The sequence below is a fragment of the Gopherus flavomarginatus genome, chromosome 1 (genome assembly GCF_025201925.1).
Source record: "Gopherus flavomarginatus isolate rGopFla2 chromosome 1, rGopFla2.mat.asm, whole genome shotgun sequence".
NCBI classification, from domain to species: domain Eukaryota; kingdom Metazoa; phylum Chordata; order Testudines; family Testudinidae; genus Gopherus; species Gopherus flavomarginatus.
This window is the reverse complement of record NC_066617.1, coordinates 188275336-188292385: the sequence shown is the minus strand read 5'-3', so window position 1 is coordinate 188292385 and position 17050 is coordinate 188275336. Positions and strand designations below refer to the sequence as shown.

General features: G+C 42.7%; 1 protein-coding gene across 22 annotated transcripts in view; it reads left to right on the top strand.

Annotated features, from left to right (window-relative positions):
* Positions 1-17050, top strand: part of ROBO2 (roundabout guidance receptor 2) — a 1593247-nt gene that overhangs the window by 973229 nt on the left and 602968 nt on the right. Inside the window, exon 1 of one of the 22 annotated variants that reach the window (XM_050956245.1) lies at positions 193-1111. The exons of the other annotated variants lie outside the window; for them this stretch is intronic. Within the exon in view, the coding sequence (XP_050812202.1) occupies positions 1057-1111 (55 nt within the window). The 5' untranslated portion in view covers positions 193-1056. Of the gene's footprint in view, positions 1-192; positions 1112-17050 lie in introns of those variants that run through there. 22 annotated transcript variants of the gene reach the window in all.

The following is a 17050-nucleotide window of genomic DNA, read 5'->3' as shown; positions in this document are numbered from 1 at the left end:
CCTCCTGAACCCAAATGTGTGTGTGTGGGGGGGGTGAGTGGAAAAGAAAGGGAGCGAGAGCTGCCTAATGGTATTGCCACCCCCCGTCTCTCGAGGAGTGGGTGTGGAGTACAGCGGTTTAGTCCACACCCCACCTCCTCCCTCCCCCCGGCAGACTGGGAGCCGCTCTCACTCTCCTCCCCTTCTTTGCGAGTCTGCGGGGCCGCCGCCGCAGAGAGGAGGAGGAGGACTGGGACGTCGGGCTGCCGGGGCCGCCTGGGCGAGCTCCAGCGGGAGGGTGCTGCGCTCGCACACAAACTCACGCTGTGCCTGACACACACTCACCGCCCAGCTCCGCTCTTTCCACTGAGCCTTTCCCATTCACAACGGCACGGCAGCGGCAGCCGCGGCAATCCTGCCGCTCACACCCTCCTGCAGCAGCAGCAGCACGTTGGACTTACTAGACTCAAGCAGTTTGCTCTTTATTTCTAGTTGGGGGGAGGGAGTATTTTGGTGGGTGCTGAGGGAAGAAATCCCTGTTGCAGAATGTTGCCTAATCATCCCTGAAGGAAGTTAGGAGAGGAACTCTGCAGATTGAACTGGTTAGAGAGAGAGAGAGAGAGAGAGAGGAGTCAGAATAGCCAAACCCAGCCAATGTTTTTCCTGCAAAGTGCTGAGAAGTTTGTGGAACACTTTCCAGGAATCAGGTCCTTTTTCAAAGTATTTTCCTCTTGTCTTCCGAAAAAAGAACTTGGCTTTGGATTGCCATGGATCCTAAGGAGAGTCTTAGACACACTTGAATAATTCCTCTGCTTGAGCTGGATTGGTGGGAATTTAGGAGGCTGTGTGTGCAAAGCAGAAGCCTTTGGAGCTCTCTTTGCTAATCTGGATGGATCTAAAAGTGTCATCTTCAAGACCTCGCCATCTGCAGCTTTTGCTTTTAAGATTTTCCCCTTCACTTTATTTAGCTGCTAGGAAAGTCTAAACTTTTGGACCTACCTCTTGTTTTTGGGTACTTTTTTGTGTTACTCTGGGATTGGTGTCTCAAGCCATCTGGATTGCTTTTAATATGTCAAAATGGGTCTGCTGATGCCACTCCTGCTGTTTGGATTTGTATATTTTCAAGTTTATGGTAAGTTCTAGAAAAAAAATCTGTCATCTCTTTTTGCAGAATTTCTTTTCATCTGAATTTGATTGGGGACTGCACATGGATGACAGTTTTTAGCGTTAATGTTATAGGATATTAATCAAGTTTGTTTCTGGTAAAGAAATAGCAATTAAAAAGAAGGGGGGAGCATATATGTTTCCAATAAGCAATCCTTCCTATTTGCCAACTTAATGGGAAATAGGTCATGAATGGAAAAATATCAGTCTAAGCTAGAAAGGAAAGAGAAGAACCCACAGTAGTAAATCTCTTGGAGGTAACACTGTGTTTCAGCTACTATTATTTTGCCTGGTCCTCTTTCTGAACTTTTTGGTAGAGAATCGACTGATTTAAAACAGGGTAACTGTACCCTGGATTCAAGTGAAGTGAATTAGAAAATTGCAGCTATGAGCTCCTAAACAATCTGTTTGAATCTAATGCAGGCAGAGGAATGTATTAAAGGGTGTGAAATCTGACTGTAAGATGTGGTGGAGGGGAAAACTGTCAGAAGTAGTGTGCAAGTGGGTTGTGTTACTAGAGAAAACTACAGTATGGAAGCCAGGTTTGCTACTGGGGAAAAATCTCTGATGTGAGTGTTCAGAGATTCAAAGGATTCTGTCCAGGTGCTGCAACTGTCTCCACCTAGTCTATCAAGGCAAATACTCTTGCTTAGAGTTTTTTTCTTCTTCTTCTTTACCAATTATCCCAGGATTTTTTTGTGATTAAACTCAGCAGCATTTTGGAGAGGGTTTCTTTTGGGATTGTGTTACTGTGCTTGTTGTGGTGGACAAGTGAAGGAAGCTGAGGGGTAAAAAAGATTATATCAGCATTATCTGGCAAGCAGACTGTAATTTAATAACAGGATAAGATTGAAGCACTTAAAAATGGTTTGCTGCTGTGCTGCACAATGCAGAAATACATAGCATGTTACATACAGTATTTGTATGCACACAACTGGAGAACATATGCATATATTACAACAAGTCCTAAGTGTGTGGTGTGTAGTGATACGAAATGTTTGTTCTAGCTGTCTAATTTGGATCATTTGGATATTAACTTTAAACAAGCTTTTGGACACTAGATTATTTCACAGTTTGGGGCACTGGCCATTTTTGCCTGTCTGTGGGAGCAAACTTTGTTGCAGGAAGCTATTGCTTTAAAACATTTAATATATCAGAATTAAAGTGAGTGAGGCCTCTCTATGAACATGCAGTGATATCATCTTACCTACTATAGAAATTGTTTGCCAGCATGGGCAACTTGAGTATCTCTGCCCAACAGCACAGCAGTAGGCAAAACACACACATGCAAAGCTAAGAGCAGGAGACATGAAAGTATTGCCTCACGTGAGTTGTATAATATGCCTTGCAATTGACTCTTCAGTTTGGCCTGTTGATAAGAAAATAAGTTTCTGCGTATGGTATGTACATCCTAATCAGTATGCAACATCTCACAATAAAAGGATTTTGATAAAACACCTACCTCTAGCATCATTTGTTACAGGGATAGGTTTCACAGGAAAAAATCCCATCACAATTCAGAAATCTAAGGCAACCACTGCAGAGAGAGAGAGAGAGAGAGTGTGTGTGTAATATAAAAATTGTAAACATTATACTAGAGACATGTAAATATAAGCATGTGTTTAAGAATGGTATGTATCTAGAAGGAATACAATTAAACTACTCAGTGGAAGTGACAGAGGGAACCAGAGGAGCTTGGTGTTACAGAATGTAATTAATGTACCAAGCTGTTTGGAGGTATATGAAACAAATGCAATTAACCAGCTTGCTGGAACTACAGAAGCAAGACATAATTTATTCTGTTTTTGTCATGGGGAACACAACTAGAGCCTTTGTTCTGATTTAGCATTATAGGACAAGGGAGCGGGCAGGTGAAGCAGATAACTAATTCAGCACTGGACCACTAATAGTGAGAGGAAATTGCCAAAAATAGATGTCTCTCTCTCTTGTTTCATTGGAAGATACTGCAGGGGCAAGGTCAACACTGAGTACATTAACAGGCTTTAAAAAATACAGTTGTGTAATGCCTTGTGGATAGCACATCATGACAAACTGCAGATAAGCTCTTATTGTCAACATTGCTAAAAAGTAACTTTGAAGAAACACTGACATTCAACCTTGGCATGTTGTCACTTTTGCCCCCCAAAGATGCATAGTTGTGATGGTAGCACTGTAGGATAACATGGTGTCACCAGTTGCTTTGAAAAAAAGTATTACAAATAAAAGTGAAGACCATTATAATGAAGCACACACACATTTGGGATTAATTGAACTGTTGCTTAGAAAAAACCCTCAAACATTGTCAGAAATAAAACAAAACTTATGTCAGCACCCACTCAGTTGCTATATCCCTGTGGGTTTTTTCCGCCTCCTTAAAGGCTCACTCTTAACATACTTGGCCTGAATTTCAAGTGGAGAGAGACATCCGGTAGGGTTTGAGAGAGAGAGGCTATTCTTTCCCTTGCTGTGACATTAGTTCAGTGACTTACAGGTAGCACTACACAGTGCTATGATGGTGGTGCAGATTTAGGTGGTAATTTTTCTTTATGCTTTTGTTGTACCAGAATTGCACTCCTACAGGAGTATGACAGAAAATAGGTGCTTTTTTTTTTTTAATTGTGCTTATGATTTTCTTGCAGCCCCACCCATATCCTTTTGCAGTCTGCTCAGGGAATAACTATAATTCCCTCTTTTTCCCTTTGGCAATCAAATTGGGTCCAATTCTGAAAAAAAATGAAATTTCTCTTTTACCACAGTGCACACCCAAAAATAAACCAGTTGAAGTCAGGGTTAAAACTGCTGATTCCATGTAATTTTCTTTCGTTGGTTTTTCTTTCAAGCTTTACTAATGATTTGAAAAAAAGCTGCAAAGACTAACAGGAAAGTTCACAAACATTCTAGTTTGTGAATAGCTATAATTATAGATGAACATTAAGCCCTGCCCAGTATTTTTATTGGGCCAAGTTGAGCCTTGGTGCAATTCTTTGCCTCAATGGAAGTTGTAACTTTTTATACCAAGACTCAGTTTAATCCATTGTCCCATTGCACACTGCAAATGCAACACTTCCATCTGACTGATGGTGTTAAATAAACACATGTACAAATAACACTGTACAAAGCACAATTTTTTGTTCCCATATAATTCTGGACGTACATTTTTGAGGTATTTATTTTCATAAGGAAAAATATCTATAATGGAGGTTCAAGCCTTCTGCCTCCCTTTTTCCTAACTTCCCTTTTTCAACAGTAGGGTTAAATCCGTGGCCTCATCTAGATCACAGTTGCCCATCAGAGGACATAGATTACATATAAAGCTAGAATATATTCTTCCAATGGGTATTTGTGCTGACAAGGTCTTGATCTCTCATGTGGTTTTTGCTGTTGATGGATAACCTTTGATTCTGTGGAATGTATGCATTTTAATGCATTAAGAGTAAAGTGCTGTTTAAATATACAGTTTGCCTCTTTCTTTCCTTTACTCTGTCCTTTCCTTTCTTAGGCCCTGATTCAGCAAAGTGCTTATGCACATGCTTGAGCCCCATTGATTCAAATTCCTACTGAAGTTATGGGGACTTAAGCATGTGCTTAAAGTTAATCAAGTGCTTAAGGATTTAGCTGAATAGAGATGAACTTATGTGCTTGGCTGCTTTGCTAAACTGGGAACTTAATATTTACTTTCTCTACTTCCCATACAGTAATTAGCTATCACAGCAGCATACGTTCCTGTGCAGAGATAGGAAATGAGAAAATTACCATGTTGCAGTAGCATTTCCAAGTGCATGTGTAAAAGGCAATGTCTTTTCATAGTGAATTTGTTTCTTTCCTCTTTAGGTAAACTCATCTTGGTGCACAATAAAAGGATATGATACAAGCAGTTATTGTTTTAAATCTCTATCCTACCTCTTCTGCAACAGCTCAGTGGATTGCATGTACCATTAGATCAATCCTTCCAGAAGTAGTCTTCTGTGTAGGGAGCAGGCAGTGTTGCTTCTGGAAGTGTCATTTTAGCAATACAACAGATTAATGGATTAATGGGCTGTAGCCAAACAAGTTGGCAGTCTTCAAAAATCTATTTAAAAAGTGAGAGAGGCATGAAGGGAAATTCAGGGGAGAAGAGAAAGCATAGGCTTGTTTATACACTTTCTGAATAGGCCATCCAGCAAGTGTGCTTCTAGGACTCAGCATTCAGGATGGCAAAGAACTGATATGAAGGGTCACAGCATGGCCCAGAACGTGCTTTGTCCACTGCTGAAATGTTTAGTTTAAATTACTAAATGTAGCTTTATGCATTTTAGCAATTCATTACCCTGGAATTACTATACAAATGTTGATCTCTGCTAAATACATTGCTAACTGGTTCAGCACTTTCTATTTTATCCATCCTAACACTGTCAGGTTTTTTCTGTGATCTCAACTGGCATGGCTGCTCTTTCTTTCGGTACAATCTGGTTCCCCACCTTCCTGTATACTTGCCATTGCCATAGTTGCTCCATTGCTTAGAAATCATATTGATGTTACTTCTCTCTTGCCAGCAGGCTAGTGTACTGGTGCTCGTTTCTTCATTTCTCTGGGAATCTCTCCATTTTGTGTTGCGGAAGAAAGGAAGTATTCACGCTTGCCAAATAAATAAATGCTTTATTTGCTCAAGCAGAAATGTTGTTCCTTGTATGTGAGTGAGTGTTGGCGAAAATACAGAATATTTGTTCTCGTGGAAAGCACTGTACAAAATCCTTACACTTGCAATTTTTCCTGGTGCATCCCCAGCATATCTTTAGAACTGTGGGTGTGCATGGAATGCAGAAATCTGACCTTAAACCTGACCTCAGAGATAAAATTGGGGCAGGAGGTAGGTCCTTAAAGAGGCCCAATTCTGTAAACTTTTACTCATGTAAACCGATTTGTTTGACTTGAATAGGACTATGTACATGAATAAGGATGTACAAAGTGAGGCCTTATTTTGTCATCTTTGGTCTCAGGCCCATCTTACCTAGCACACACCATGGATAACTGCTCTTGTTCAAAAACAAGAGCAAGTTGTAAATTTCTGTTCTTCCCTCCAATCCTTTCCTCAACAAACTAATGATAAGTACAAACAACAAAAGGGGAATAGTTAATGTATAAATTAAACAAACAAGGTCTGTTCATTTAGGACATGATTCCTGATGAGAATTTTGCCTTGACTTGTAGTAGGACTTTGGAAAGGAGGTGGCTTATTGAATCATTATAAATAAAGCACTGGTTTTAGTTCAGAATGTGACCTTTGTGAATGTGATTTATCTATTGCTATGTCTTCATAGCCCTGGAAGACGTGTTATCAGGTATGTGTTCCCTTTTCACCAGGCTCTCAGAATTGAGTAAACTTAGGGTTCCCAAGTGAATAGAATTCTGACTTCATAAACTCACAGACTTTAAGGTCAGAAGGGACCATCATGATCATCTAGTCTGACTTCCTGCACAATGCAGGCCACAGAATCTCACCCATCCACTTCTATAACAAATGCCTAACCTTTGTCTGAGTTATTGAAGTCCTCAAATTGTGGTTTGAAGACCTCAGGTTGCAGAGAATCCTCCAGCAAGTGACCTGTGCCCCAAGCTGCAGAGGAAGGTGAAAAAACTCCAGGGCCTCTGCCAATCTGCCCTGGAGGAAAATTCCTTCCTGACCCCAAATATGGCGATCAGCTAAACCCTGAGCATGTGGTCAAGACTCACCAGCCAGTACCCAGGAAAGATTTCTCTGTAGTAACTCAGATCCCAGCCCATCTAACATCCCATCACAGACCACTGGGCATACTTACCTGCTGATAATCAAAGATCAGTTGCTAAATTAATTGCCAAAATTAGGCTGTCTCATCATACCATCCCCTTCCATAAACTTATCAAGCTTAGTCTTAAAGCCAGATATGTCTTTTGCCCCCACTACTCCCCTTGGAAGGCTGTTCCAGAACTTCACTCCTCTAATGGTTAGAAACTTTCATCTAATTTCAAGTCTAAACTTCCTAGTGTCCAGTTTATATCCATTTGTTCTTGTGTTCACATTGGTACTAAGCTTAAATAATTCCTCTCCCTCTCTGATATTTATCCCTCTGATATATTTATAAAGAGCAATCATATCCCCCCTCAGCCTTCTTTTGGTTAGGCTAAACAAGCCAAGCTCTTTGAGTCTCCTTTCATAAGCCAGGTTTTCCATTCCTCGGATCATCGTAGTAGCCCTTCTCTGAACCTGTTCCAGTTTGAATTCATCCCTCTTAAACATGGGAGACCAGAACTGCACACACTATTCCAGATGAGGTTTCACCAGTGCCTTATATAACGGTACTAACACCTCCTTTTCTTTCCTGGAAATACCTTGCCTGATGCATCCTAAAACTGCATTACCTTTCTTTAATGGCCATATCACATTGGTGGCTCATAGTCATCTTGTGATCAACCAATACTCCGAGGTCCTTCTCCTCCTCTGTTACTTCCAACTGATGTGTCCCTAACTTATAACTAAAATTCTTATTAATTCCTAAATGCATGACCTTGCACTTTTCACTATTAAATTTCATCCTATTACTATTATTCCAGTTTACAAGCTCATCCAGATCTTTCTGTATAATATCCCGGTCCTTCTCTGTGTTAGCAATACGTCCCAGCTTTGTGACATCCGCAGACTTTATTAGCACATTCCTACTTTTTGTGCCAAGGTCAGTAATGAAAAGGTTAAATAAGATTGGTCCCAAAACTGATCCCTGAGGAACTCCACTAGCAACCTCCTTCCAGCTTCACAGTACACCTTTCAGTATGGCCCGTTGTAGTCTCCCTTTTAACCAGTTCCTTATCCACTTTTCAATTTTCATATTGATCCCCATCTTTTCCAATTTAATAATTCCCCACATGGAACCGTGTCAAATGCCTTACTGAAATCGAGGTAAATTAGACCTGTAAGACTTGAAACAAGTATGTGAACATGCACTGCAAACATTGTGACTAATTCTCTCTTTTCATTCCTCTACATGGGCTTCTATTCAGAAAAAGGTCTTTGGTTCATTTTTAATTTATGGTCCACAGGCTTAGTTTGCTGAATTATTTTTCACTGGCCTACTGGAGGCAAGGAGTCCAGGCTGAGATTTGAAAGGTTATACAGATTAGTTTAGGACAACAAGGTCTTTATGATGATGCAGATTTGACGCCAGCTTGATTAAAGCCAAGACATTCAAAGTCAAGGGTTGATACTCTGACCGTAATTCACAACATTGAGAGAAAACACAAGGCAAATAATAACAAGCTTTTTGCCTTGAGTTCCTCTTCTGAGTTAATTGCATACTCTATTCAGGACTAGATTGGGGCTTTTGCAGCCACCATTGAGCTAGGTGTGCCTGCTCTGGTGCAAGCTACTGGAGGCACAATGCATTTTTTGGGAAGCATGCTGAGGAGCTGCAATGACTGCACTCTTTTAACAAGTGAAGCATGAGCTCCACATAGTGCTAGATGTAGCCTCCAAACATTAGCAGTATGGAAATAGGGCAGCCATGATCCTACCACACCCTCTTTAAAGGTGTGGAGTACCTCAGGCTTCACCAATTCTCTTTCTCCCTTGTACTGAGACTGTGTAGGCACTCAAGTTCTTGATGCCTGCCAATGGAGGGAGTGCCTAAAGTAGGGGAGGGCTTTTTATGGCCTCTCTGCTCCACGCTCTGGCTGTGCTGTCATGCAGCCATATGATAGCAGTCACAGTCTGGATTTTAATTCTGTAAAAAGAATTCCTCATACAAATAAGTGTGGAAACAATAACACAGAAACTGCACCAAGCACACATACATAATAAGCTGATGGTGCCTGTGTGGAGCCATTATGCTTTATCAGGAAAATCCTTATTTAGAATCCATGGACCGTTGCGATATGACTATGTTAATTTAAAAATGTTCTGGCAAAAAGTACTAACCTTCTGCATCTGTGATTGATTTTGATCCTTCAGTAAACCAGGTGTTTGTTTATTTGGCTAAATGGTTTCTTTGTAAACTGATTTAATGACAGCTGTTATCTACAGCTCTGCACAAGTTAGCGGTTTTGCTTCACCAGGTATTGAGTTAACTTTCTCTTTGGCTTTGCTCCTGGGTGGGTTTGCAACCATCCTCCCCCAAGCAAAGGTTGATGTTCAGTTCAAACAAAGCCCAAAACTTATAATGGTTAACTCAGTTGAAGCCACAGAATTTCACCTGTTTTTTTTTGTCAAAACCATGTGCTTTCCATAGTTAAGACAAAGTTACCATAGTTCCACAGGAAACCATAAATTGTCCTAGATTTGCTGATAACTGAAGCTCATGAACATTGGCAGATCTTTGGGTCAATGCAGTGTAAGTTTTGACACAAAGCCTAAAACCAAGTGAGATTGTAGGCTTTGAGTTTTCACTCTGTACGTTGTGCACAACTCTCCTGGAATAGTGGGAAATACTACTGCAAGTTTAATTGCACATTAAAACTGCTAGTTCCTCAACATTTGCAAGGGCATATTGTATTACTTACCATTCCAAGTTTAGTTTGGAGCAAACTTACTGTGAGTGTCATACATCATGATCGCCCTCCCTGTTAATGAGACTTCATTGTCCTCTTCGGTTCCAACAGACTTCTGCTAAATAACAATAATAGTAATACCCAGCTCTTATATAGAACTTTTCAGCAGTAGATCTAAAAGTGCTATACAAAGAAGTTTAGTATCACTATCTCCATTTTACAGCTGGGGAAACTGAGGCAAAGAGCGCTGAAGTGACTTCCTCAAGTTCAAGAGGAGGCCAGTGGCAGAGCCAGGATTTGAGCCCAGGTCTTCTGAGTCCCAGTCTAGTGCCCTATTCTCAAGCCATTGGTCTGACATAGCATTCTTCCTACTCAGTCACGGGGTCATTGTCACCATTCCCCATCTTCGTTTTCTCAGGTGGGTTTAAACTGAGTAACAGTTTTCTTGGCCTGAGATATGGGAAATACACTGTTAGCCTGACATTGCAAGATTCGAAGTACAATCTCTTTTCTTACAGATTGAAGCAACTACCTAGATGATTAAGCCACTATTTCTGATGTGGCACACAGTCTTTTAATATGCATTTCTGCATTCCCTGTGCAACTGCAGTGCAATGTGCCAACACGAGTAGGCTTCATCAGTAATGTGCTTGTCATAAATGTACATCAGGCAAATAATGCAAAGAATAAATGGCCAGCAGCAAGTTGTAAAGCACCGTACGCTCTGTAGTTCGCTTCTGTTAATCACTAGCCATTGATTTCAGGAGAAACTGAGTGGAAAAAATTTAGCCTTTTTAAAACCAAAATGTCAGGTAACTTGTATCAGCCAGCATCTTTCTCCTGCAAAGTGGACTAGAGGAGCCTTTCATTCGGGAGTATCAGAGGTACTTTTTTACTGCTGTGAAAATGTCAAGAGTTAAGTAGTAGTTATGAGAAGTATTTTAATGGTACATCAGAACTGTAATCATGTATCTTAAAGCTGTAATCCCGTATAATTTTTCAAGGTGCTTACGCTTCTACAGCCAATATTGCTTCTTCACTGGTCAAAAGGAAAGAGGAGTTTTAACCTATGGTACTTGTATGTTAGATCTGTAGCGGTGCAGAAAGTGTGGACGCCTGTTTTCAGGGCATACATTGATTGCTTCAGCCCAAGAGTTATTGTTTTGGAAAGTGGAAGGAGGCGATCCTATACTGCACACTGTAGACACCCTGGACCAAATTCTCTGCTGGTATAACTCCATTCAGCTCGATGTTCTTATTCATTTTTGCAAGTATATGGTTATATGATACAAATGAATTTCAGTGCGTTCACTTGCCTTTTGACAATGCGGATAGTCATCGAGTAGTGAACATTCTGTAATGGAACAAATCTTGGAGAAAGAGAACCTATAGGTTATCACTGACCTTTCATCTCAAACTATTGCATTTGTAATATTTCCAGACTGGAGTTTAAGAAGTTTCAAGCCAGTCAATAGAATGTATCCACTCATGCGAATGTCTGAACTACAAATTTGTTCTGCACTTTTCTTCTATGTGAACTCGTTTCATCTTCTTAAGCAGCACAATTTGGCATGCACCTAATAAGATCAGACAGTTTGTTTTTTAAAATTCAGCTCCGCATAAGATAAAATCCAAGCTTTTGGAATATGGGGATTTTTAAAAAAAATCAGCATACAATCCTATGAGCTTTAAAACTGTGCATTGGAAAATGTGTTTCATGTACGTTCGTGCATGGCTGTGTGAAAGAAAACATCTCCAGAAACAAAAGGAAATATGTGCAGTTATAGGCAAAAATTGTAAACATAATAATGGGAATTGCTGGAGCATTGAATTAAAAGAAAATGAAATACCTGACAAGTAGATAAATAGAAATTTAGTTAATATGGATTGTTAAGATTAACATAAAACAGAATTGTTTAGTGTTTACTGAATCCTTTTTGACAATCAATCAATTTAGGATCAAATGCAATAGAACATGTGTCTGGCTTTGTATGACCCCAAATTTTTCTGTTCCCTCTTTGAGCAGACAACATGCCTTTTCCCCTAAGTGATCTTGGTTGCTAGGAGAAGTGCAGTGGTCTGGCCGCCTCTTACCCAGCCGTAAAACCAAAGGGTGTATTGAGGTAGAGCGAGGTGCAAAGCACAGTATGGGCCATGAATCATGAGTTGTCTCTAATATGTCCACTTTGTTCCCACTTTTTCTTCAAAAACTTTTGTTTTTACCAATACTGTTTCTTTTCAACCATCTTCTATAAGCCTTTCAGAGAGGGGAAAAATTGTGCTGCTGAGAGACCACTCAGAGAAACAAAAAAAGGGGTTGAGAGTTATTCATGGGGCCACATTAGTGACAATGCAAGCTCAATGAATAGCTTCAGTCAGCTGCCTTTAAAGTTGAGTGATTAATTCCTTCTGTTTTTGCTGGGGGTAAAAGGCCCTCAGAAAGGTCTTCATACTGGTTCTGCCAGTTTTCAGCCTAGATTCTGACCACATTCTGTGGAACTGTTTGCAAAGAATTCTCTCAAACGGCAATGTATGTAGCTTCCCTGAGGCGTGTTTTAAGATTTCAAATAGTGTTAACTAAATTGGATTGCAACTAACAGGACAAAATTATTAACAACGTGCTACAGTACAATCCTATTTATGTAAAGTCCTTTCATTCAAAACTCTCTGATTTATGTGACTCAATCCTATACCCTGATGTGAATCACTTAACCAGTACCTCCCCCAAATGATCTTTCTAAACATAAGTTAGCCAAACGTTTTTGGATGCCCCTAAAATCTCATGCATAAAATGGTTCATTTCATTGTATGCCTAGACAGTGAGATGCCTGTTAATGAAAAAAAAAAAAAGATTTAATAGTCATAATTCAGACCATTCCCACTTTAAATAGTCTGCTTCATTTGCATAATTAAAATCTCATTACAGTTATCCCAACATTTTTGTGAAGTTCCCTAAGAAAAAGCTGCAAAGGTGGGGTCCGAGGTTTCTCATGTGCTGTCCTATGAAGATGAGACCATGTGACTATAAACAATTGGGATTTGTGCTGCAGAGCTGATGAGTGACTGGGATCAGAACAGTCCTATGCGTAATTTCTTTACAGGAAAACTAGTTATTCAAATGCAGAACCATATTGTGGCCAGGGATCTTATTACTAATTTGGAATGGCTTGGCTATTCATTCTCGTGACTTGCAGATCATACAGAAATGTAAGGCCAGTGTCAGCGGTGACATAAGTGGTGGTGAAAATGGAAAGAATAGTGTAACTCTTACCAATTTGTCGATGGTTGAGCAGAATGGGTACAATTTATTTCTGGGGGTACCAGATTACCTCTAGGTACTGGATTCAGTCCTGTCATAATTCTACGGGATTTGTGCCTGTTCAGATCAAGACTGAATATGTCCTCTGGGAGAGCTACAGATGACACAGATGTAAGTTAAATTAGAGTGAGTTTTCTTCATGTTACACTCAGCTGTCAGTGGCTTTTCCTGCTAACCACAGAAATTTAGATTGCCATTTACATCTCACAAGTACTTCCATGAAGGCAATACATACTTACAGGTTGAGTATGGCCCAGTAAATTGCAATAGGAACTGTATTGTTTATGTAATCATTTGGCAGTGCAAAAGTAAATCCTAGTGATAATGGATAGATCCTTGTTATGTTGGGTAATTATCTTTATGGTTAGTAGGGCACTGGCTAGCTGACAACATTCAGCTGTGAATATTTTGGCCCAATTGATTGCCCAGCATCACCATAGGCATCATCCACGGCAGCACTGAACTCCCTTAACAATGAGATTCTCCTTTCTCTTCCTGCAGTCCCCTATCTAATTCACCACACAGCTTCCAACTTTATGCAAAAATGAAGCAGAGGTCCTACAGAGAACTACCTCCATCACTACACAATCCTGATTTATCCCCAGAGAGAATTATTTTCTAGAGGAAATATTAAATAAAGATTATGTGATCAAAAACTGTAGAACAAGATAGCCAAATTAATGTTGAATGGGCAACCTTTAATCCTGGCATTTTCTAACTTTTGATTGCTTTGCAACCTTAATGTTCTTCACCATATTATTTTGTGTGTAATTTTCCAGATTTTTAAAAAGGGAAACTGAAGAAAACCAAGTTCCATCATGGTTCATTAGTAGGGTTGGAACCGTTATAGCCATCTCCCAGACCTCTGCCACTTGAGTTATCTCTGTGGCTGGTAGTAGGCTGTTATCCTTTATGCTGGCCAGCTCCTGAAAGGGGATGAGATGCACACTTTTGCTGACTGTAGAGAAATGTTGGGACTATCGAGTTCAATTACAGGTGGGGGAAGGGTGGGGGTGGAGCATGCTGTTTTTGTCCTGTTTCCTACTGTCCCTGTCTGCTAGCACGTCTTTTTCCTCAGCATGTCCCTGCTGTTCCATGTCCCCCACCTCCTATTGCCCCTCCCTCCCAGTTATTTTCTCCCTCAACAGCCTGTGAGGGAGCAGACTCAGTAGAGACAGAATATTGGGAGAATTTTACTACCATGCTCTAAGAAACTTCTACTGCGCATATGCAAATAATGATGTTTCAGAGTTTTACAACTCAGCCAAATATGGATATTTTTTGCATGGCAGGGGCGGGCAAACTTTTGGGCGTGAAGGCCGCATTGGGTTTTGTAAATTGTATGGAGGACCGGTTGGGGAGGGGGTCGTGGCCCAGCCCCCACCTCCTGTCTGCCCTCCCCGGGACTCCTGCCCCATCTAACCCCCCCGTTCCCTCTCGGCTCCTCTGAGACCCCTGTCCCATCCACACACACCCGCTCCCTGTCCCCTGATTGCCCCTGGACTCCTGTCACCCCATACAACCCCTCCCCTCATTCCTGACTGCCCCCCTGGGACCCCTGCCCCATCCAACCATCCCTTCTCCCTGTCTTCTGACTGCCCCCTACCACCCCATCCAACCCCCTCTCCTTCCTGACTGCCCTCCGGGATCCCTGTCCCCATTCAACCCCCGGTTTCCCCCCTGACCACTATCCACACCCCCACCCCCTGACCACCACCCCGAACTCCTCTGCCCTCTATCCAACCCCTCCTCCCCCGCTCCCTGCCCCCTTTCCACGCTGCCTGGAGCTGGGTCGTGGCGCTGGAGCTGGGCCACATTGCTGCCGCCGCCACCACGCAGCACAGTGCACCGGGTCAGGCCAGGCTCTGCAGCTGCGCTGCCCAGGAGCTCACAGCCCCACCGCCCAGAGCATTGCGCCGGCGGTGGAGGGAGCTGAGGCTGCAGGGGAGAGAGGACAGCAGGGGAGGGCTGGGGGCCAGCCTCCTTGGCCAGGAGCTCGGGGGCTGGGCAGGATGGTCCCATAGACCGTAGTTTGCCCACCCCTGCCCTAGGGTGACCCATCCCAAATTTTCAAGCCCCTGGTTCAAGACATAGAGGAGTTAGAGATTCTTAAAGAAATAGTGGTAATAATTTTTGAACATAGGTAAAAACAATGTATTCTCTTCCCCCCCTCCCAACGTTATTCTAGCAAATGGCTGAACCATTTTGCTGCACTTTATGAAAAGAAATTCAGACTGAGGCAGACTCAGGCATAGACATTTTCAGCTCAAATGGTGAAAGTTTCAGACACCCTTAACTACAGAGATGCTTGCAGCTCTGCTTATATGAAAGGACTGCGAGGAGGTACTTAAGTCCAAAACAGTCTCTGGTGTAACTCTACTGAAGTCAATAGCATTACACTGAGGATGACTTTGGCCTATGAAGTCTCTTAAAAATGTGTACCTTAATATTTTTGGGAGCAAATGTTTATACCTATAGGAACTTGAATTTAATATTGATATTTCCAATGCTGATGAATTAGTATTTGTCACGGAGTGTAGGGGAGTCAGGGTCCTGCACCCCCCTCTTCCGGTGATTCACCATGACTCTCAGTCAGCCAGTAAAACAGAAGGTTTATTAGATGACTGGAACACAGTCCCAAGCAGAGCCCTCAGCCAGGTCCCTCGGGGGGGGGAGGGGGAAGTCAGGGAGGTTAGACCCCAACCATGGGGGTTTCCCTCCGTTTCCCCAGCCAGCTTCAAACTGAAACTCCACTGCAGTCGTCTCCTTCCCCCCTCCTCCCGGCTCCTTCTCCAGCCTTTGTCCAGTTTCACAGGCAAAGGTGTCACCTGGCCCCATCCTCCTGCTGGCTCAGGTTACAGGCTCAGGTATCGTCCCTCAAGTAAAATCACCCCCTGCTATCCCATCCCCCATGCAGACAGTCCCAGTAAAACTAGACAACATTCCAGATCAGTCCGTCCCGCTTCCTACTGTGTCTCATCTCTCCTCCCTTCGAGACTGAACTGAGCGAGGTCACTTTGACTGGTGACCTGGGGAAGTTCAGGGCCCCCTCTCGTGGACAACGCACATGTTGGCACTCCCCTTCACGTGGACCACATCCATGTCATAATCCTGCAGAAGCAGGCTCCGCCTCAGGAGCTTGGCGTTGGCTCCTTCATCTGGTGTAGCCAGGTCAGGGGAGAGTGGTTGGTGTACATGGTGAAGTGTCACCCAAATAGATATGGCTCTAGTTTCTTAAGGGCCCACATCATGGCCAGACAGTCCTTCTTGATGGCCGCGTAGTTTTGCTCTCAGGGTAGCAACTTCTTACTCAGGTACACGATGGGGGTGTCTCTCCCCCTTTTCATCATCCTGCATTAGCACCGCCCCCAGTCCCGTGTCTGAGGCATTGGTGAACACCATAAAGGGCTTGTCAAAGTCTGGGTTTGCCAAAACTGAGTCACTGACCAGAGCTTCCTTCAGTGCACAGAGAGCTGTCTGGCACTGCTCGGTCCAGACCACCTTGTCTGGCGTCCCCTTCTTGCATAGCTCAGTGATGGGGGCAGCTATGGAGCTAAAGTGGGGCACAAATCTTCGATAGTACCCCGCCATCCCAATAAAGGCTTGGACCTGCTTTTTGTTTTGTGGAGCAGGCCAGTCTCTGATCACCTCCACTTTGGCTGATTCCGGCTTTAGGCAGCCGCTCCCCACCCGATGGCCCAGGTAGGATTCTTCAGCCATCCCCACCTTGCACTTCTCAGCCTTTACGGTCAGCCCAGCCTCCTGGAGTCGGTCCAACACTTGTTTAACATGGGACACATAGTCCTCCCATGTTTGGCTAAAGACACAGATGTCATCAATATATGCCACAGCAAAACTCTACAAATATCCCCTTCAGTAGCTGATCCACCAGCCGCTGGAAGGTAGCTGGTGCCTCCTTGAGGCCAAAAGGCAAGGTCAGGAACTCACAGAGCCCCAGCAGGGTGAGAGAGGCCGATTTCAGCCTGACATCTGCATCCAGCGGCACTTGCCAGTAGCCATTGCTGAGATCCATGGTGGTAAGGTACTGAGCTTTTCCCAATTTGTCAAGGCTAGGAGTTTGTCAGGCCTGGGCAT